General features: G+C 42.5%; 1 protein-coding gene across 2 annotated transcripts in view; it reads right to left on the reverse strand.

The window, feature by feature from the left end:
- Positions 1-6,141, reverse strand: part of HAUS6 (HAUS augmin like complex subunit 6) — a 42,256-nt gene that overhangs the window by 31,470 nt on the left and 4,645 nt on the right. For both annotated transcript variants that reach the window (XM_008064115.1, XM_008064116.2), the window contains exon 4: positions 4,005-4,134. In XM_008064115.1, coding sequence (XP_008062306.1) covers positions 4,005-4,134 — 130 coding nt within the window. The remainder of the gene's footprint in view (positions 1-4,004; positions 4,135-6,141) is intronic.

The raw sequence follows: 6,141 nt of genomic DNA on the forward strand, positions 1-6,141 counted from the left end.
CAATCCACTCACCTCAGCCTCCCAGAGGCGCGGGATTACAGGCTGAGCCACTGAGCCCGGCTTAACAAAATCTTTTAACGACCAAGGAAGAAAGTCAGTTAACAGATGAGGCAAGATCAAATCACTTTCATTGCTGCCACCAGCTTACTTTTCCTTTTAGTAAAACCAACAAAATAGTACAACCACGTGAAACCATTGTTTCTTTTTCTTTTTTTTTTTTTGCATTACAGTCACACTCTGTCACCCAGGATGGAGTGTAGGGGCACGCTCATGGCCACCACAGCCATGCTGGCGGGCTCGGGTGATCCTTTCGCCTAAAACTCCCAAGTAGCTGGAACTACAGGCATGTGCCACCACGTTCAGCTAATGTTTTTATTTACTGCAGAGACAAGGTCTCACCAAGTTGTCCAGGCTGGTCTTGAACCTGTGGGCTCAGGCAATCCTCTCACCTCAGCCTCCCAAAGTGCTAGGATTATAGGTGTGAGCCACCATGCCCAGCCAATTTCTAAATATTTAATAGAAAATGAGTTCACTGAATTTGGAAGTCATTTAGATACTGAGTATGTTAACTGGAATTGCTTTAAATGAAAAATAGGACATCTGTACTTACAAGCCTTACATATGATAAACTCTTATTAAATCCAAACACACATATTTCTTATTAAATTGTTTGGGTTACAATGCAATTGGGACAGATCATCTAATAAAAAACTAGAAAAATCCTTACATTTATTACATTAAATGTAAAATATCCAAGGCCGGGCTCAGTGGCTCAGCCTGTAATCCCAGCACTTTGGGAGGCCGAGGTGAGTGGATTACCTAAGCCCGCGGGGTCAAGACCCGCCTGGGCAACTTGACGAGCCCTCATCTCTACAACAAATCAAAAACTTAGCCGGGCGTGGTAGCGCATGCCTGTAGTTCCAGCTACTTGGAAGGCTGAGGCGGAAGGATCGCCGGAGCCCAGCAGGTCAAGGCTGCGGTGGCCGGGAGTGGCCACTGCACTCCAGTATGGGCGACAGAGTGAGACTCCAACTCAAAAATAAATAAATAAAAAACAAAAAATAAAAATTTAAAAATTTAAAAAATATAAAATATCCAAATTATCAGTGTTTCCTGATTGGTATAAAAAATAAAATATGCAAATGTTTATAAAGCAAGATCACACAGATGTTTTTAAAATCATGCACGGAAGACAAACTGGAAAAAATGTTTATATGTAATAGCAGAGAAGGGATAAGAAATAAGAACACCTACAAATGGAAAACATCAATAACGTAAGAGAAAACTGGACAAAGGATATGTAATGAACATAGAGTTGAAAAAAAGGACAAGTTTCTCCTAAACATATTAAACAATTTTCAGCATCACGAATAATAAGAGAAATACAAATTAAAACTATACTGCGATTCTATTTTAACCTATCAGACTAAAGAGATAAAAATGATCACACACTATGTTGATGAGCCTCTGGGAGAAGAGACACCATCTACACTGGTGATAAAGCATAAATTGTCCCACCTCTCTAAAAAACCTAAGCTGCTAATAATTAGCAAATTACAAATGTACAGCTCTTTTGACCAAGCAAATTATCATTCAGGAATTACTTATATTTATGTACACACACACACACAAACATACACAAACTGATATATGTATAAAGTCTATACTGTAGAACAGTTTTTACAGCAAAAGATTAGGGAAAAAAGCCAAATGTCAGCCGGGCTCGGTGGCTCAGCCTGTAATCCCGTGCCTTTGGGAGGCTGAGGTGAGTGGATTGCCTGAGCCCACGGGTTCGAGACCCGCCTGGGCAGGCGAGACCTCATCTCTACAATAAAATCAAAAAATTAGCCAGGCATGATAGTGCGCGCCTGTAATTCCGGCTGCTCAGAAGGCTGAGGCAGAAGGATCGCCAGAGCCCAGCAGGTCGAGGCTGCAGTGGCAGGGAGCGGCCACTGCACTCCAGTCTGGGCGACAGAGTGAGACTCCAACTCAAAAAAAAAAAAAAAAAAGCCAAATGTCTATCAAGAGAAGATTGATTAAATAAACTATGAGGCCAGGTGTGGTGGCTCATACCTGTAATCCCAGCATTTTAAGAGGCTGCAGCAGAAGGATTGCTTGAGCCCAAAAGTTCGAGACCATTCTGGGCAACATAGTGAGACCTTATCTTTACAAAAAAACCACAAGTGAGCTGGGCATGATAGCATACCTGTAGTCCCAGCTACTGGAGAGGCTGAAATGATAGGATCACCTAAGCCCAGGAAGTGGAGGCTGCAGTGAGTCATGCACTCCAGCCTAGACAAGAGTGAGATCCAGACTTAAAAATAAATAAATAACCAAAGGTACACTCATTCAGTGTAATATTATGCAGTTCTAAAGAAAGTGAATCAAAATTAGGAAGCTCTATAAATGGATATGGGACAATTTCCAAGACATACTGTTAAGCGAAAAGTTTCAAAACTAGATTTATGTTACCATCTATGCTTTAGAAAAAAGAAAGAAAGAAAACCAGGTGCCATGGTTCATACCTGTAATCCCAACACTCTGGGAGGCAGAGGCAGGAGGACTGCCTGAGCCCAGTAGTTCAAGACTAGACTGGGCAACTTAGCGAGACCTCATCTCTACAAAAAAAAAAAAAAAAATCAAAAGAATTAGCTGGGCATAGTGATGTGCACCAACAGACTCAGCTACTCAGGATGCTGATGCAAAGGATCAGCCCAAGAGGTCGAGGCTGCAGTGAGACCTGATCGTGCCACTGCACTCCAGCCTGGATGACAGAGTGAGATTCCAACTCCAAAAAAACAGAAAGGACATATACATATTTGCTTGAATTACTAATTATACTGTTGCTTCAAGAAAGGGAAACTAGGTAGTCTGGGAATAGTGGTGGAAGAAAGATTTTTCAACTTTTAATTTTTGATCCATGAGAACACATTGCCTATTCAAAATCAATAAAATGCAGGTATAAACTGTACCCTAGAAAATAAAAAATACACTGAAAGGAAATAAACAAAATGTCAGCAATAGAAATTAGATGTCTCAGGAAATTAGAAGACATGTGTTTCGTGTTAACTTTTCTGCCATTTTCCTTTCCATGATTTATGAGCAAAACCAAATTAAGTAGAGCAACATACACTAATAAACTATAGTCAAGTACTAGTTTCAAAAATCCAATTTTTTGTTTCTATAAACTAGTAAGTAAATCATATCTCTTTAAAACAGAAATTTCCAACACATTGCCAGTAACCAAAATAAATCTCAAACACATGCAACACAACATTTAACAAAATGTATTTGAGGCCAACTACAACCTGCAGGTCATATTTAGCCCACTGACTACTTTTAGAGTCTAGTAAGGTAGGAATGGCTTCTACACTTTTAAGGGATTATAAAAACAAAAAAAGAGAGGATTGTGTGACAGACATCCTATATAGTCCACAAAGCCTAAAATATTTACTATCTGGTCTTATACAGAAAGTGTTTCCCAACCTCTGCATTAGAATAAAATAATGTAAACAGTAACTTATAGTCATTATGAGAAGATTTCAAACTACAGTTCCGGTAGATTAGCGATTTGCTTTTTGAGGTAAATTAATGCTTTAACTTACTTTGCTTTATTAAAATCTCTTAATAATTTAAAAATCATAAACAAGCCGGGCTCGGTGGCTCAGCCTGTAATCTCACCTAGGGAGGCTGAGGTGAGTGAACTGTGTGAGCTCGCAGGTTCGAGACCCGCCTGGGCAACTTGGCGACACCTCATCTCCACAATAAATCAAAAAAATTAGCCAGGCATGGTACTGCGCCTGTAGTTTCAACTACTTGAAGGCTGAGGCGGAAGGATCGCAAGAGTCCAGCAGGTAGAGGCTGCGGTGGCCAGGAGCAGCCACTGCACTCCAGTCTGGGTGACAGAGTGAGACTCCAACTCAAAAAAAATAAAAAATAAAAATCACAAACAAAAAGTTAAGGATCAAAACCCCCAAAAAAATCATATTATGAGCTTAACTTACTTCTGGAATTGGTCTTAATATATTTCAGTGCAACATATCTTGCAAAATGATACATCAGATGAATAAACTTAGGACCACCAGGAGAAAGAAATAGTGAACCAACAACTTGAGGAAAGATTTCACATTCAGCCTGTGGAGAAAATAAATAAGATTATTTGAAGACCTTATCAACAATAACTTACATTTATGTCACTTTTTTTGAAGGGGACAACAGTCTTGCAGTGGAAGCTCTGCATGTCTGTGAGCACCTCACTATAGGGTGGCAGCAACTTGCCACTACCTCTCCATAGCAGGAAACATGTTCAATTCTGCTGCAGAGTGGGAAGCAGTTGTAGGAGGTAAGGCCTTGGCCAGCCGCTAGCTCCCCATGGCTGCCTCCTCATATCATACTATTATTTTCAAAGCATAAAACAATTGATCAGGATTATTCCATCTGAGTCATACATTGTTTTTGGTTTTTCTAAATTCTAGGTGGACTTGGTCACAAAAAAACAGTAATATAGCCCCAATTATCAACACTATTTGGGGAAACAAGCTAAAGTAATCTATGGTCCAAGTTTTCTTTCAATAAAAACTAGGACATAAACGCCCAGGAACTCTTAATCTGATATCCAGTATCCCTGGCCCACAAAGCTGGTTTCTTAGAATGACCTAGAATCCCAACCAAAAAGCAACAAAAAATACTACTATAGGCCACGTGCAGTGGCTCACACCTGTAACCCCATGTGGCCGTGAGGGTGCCACTGCCCTCCAGCCTGGGTGACAGAATGAGACTCCAACACAAAAAACAAAAAATTAAAATTTTAAAATTTTAAAAAAGCAGGCGCAGTGGATGACACCTGTAATCCCAGTACTTTAGGAGGCAGAAGGGAGAGGACTGCCTGAGCTCAGCGGTTTGAGACCAGTCTGGGCAATTTGGCAAGACCTCGTGCCTACAATAAATCAAAAAATTAGCCAGTTGTGGTGGCATGCAGCTGTAGTTCCAGCTACTTGGAAGGCGGAGGTAGAAGGATTGCCTGAGCCTAGCAGGTCAGTGCTGGGATGGCCATGAGCCTGCCACTGCACTCCAGCCTGGATGACAGTGAGAATCTGACTCAAAAAAATAATTAGCTAAAATTTTTGCCTGAGCCCACGGGTTCAAGACTTGTCTGGGAAACTTGGCGAGACTTCATCTCTACAATACATCAAAAATCAGCCGGGCGTGGTAGCACGCGCCTGTAGTTCCAGCTACTTGGAAGGCTGAGGCAGAAGGATCGCCAGAGACCAGCAGGTCAAGGCTGCGGTGGCCGGGAACGGTCACTGCACTCCAGTCTGGGCGACGGAGTGAGACTCCAACTAAAAAAAAAAAAAAATTTTTTTTAATAATAATTAGGCCGGCCTCAGTGGCTCAGCCTGTAAACCCACACTTTGGGAGCCCGCAGGTTGAAGACCCGCCTGGGCAACTTGGCAAGACCTCATCTCTACAATAAAACAAAAAATTAGCCGGGCATGGTAGCGCACGCCTGTAGTTCCAGCTACTCAGAAAGCTGAGGCGGAAGGATTGCCGGAGCCCAGCAGGTCGAGGCTGCAGTGGCTGGGAGCGGCCACTGCACTCCAGTCTGGGCGACAGAGTGAGACTCCAACTCAAAAATAATAATAATAATAATAATAATTAGCCTGGCATGGTGGTACATGTCTATAATCCCAGCAACTAGGGGGGCTGCCTGAAGCAGAAGGATCTCCTGAGCCCAGTTATCAAGGCTGTGGTAAGTCATGATCGTGCCACTACACTACAGCCTGTCTCTGTCTCTCTCTCTCTCTCTCTCTCTCTCTCTCTCTCTCTCTCTCTCTCTCTCTCACACTCACATTCTCACACACACACACACACGCACACGCACACGCGCACAAACACATACACACAAGTATTTAAAATAGTTCACTCCAACTGGGCACAGTGGCTCAGCCTGTAATCCTGCACTTAGGGAGGCTGAGGTGAGTGGATTGCATTAGCCCACGGGTTCATGACCCGCATGGGCAACTTGGCGAGACCTCATCTCTACAATAAATCAAAAATTAGCCAGGCGTGGTATCACGCACCTGTAGTTTCAGCTACTTGGAAGGCTGAGGCAGAAGGATCGCTGGAGCCCAGCAGGTCGAG

The sequence above is a fragment of the Carlito syrichta genome, unplaced genomic scaffold (assembly GCF_000164805.1).
Source record: "Carlito syrichta isolate Samal-C Ts95f unplaced genomic scaffold, Tarsius_syrichta-2.0.1 Scaffold307203, whole genome shotgun sequence".
NCBI classification, from domain to species: Eukaryota; Metazoa; Chordata; class Mammalia; order Primates; family Tarsiidae; genus Carlito; species Carlito syrichta.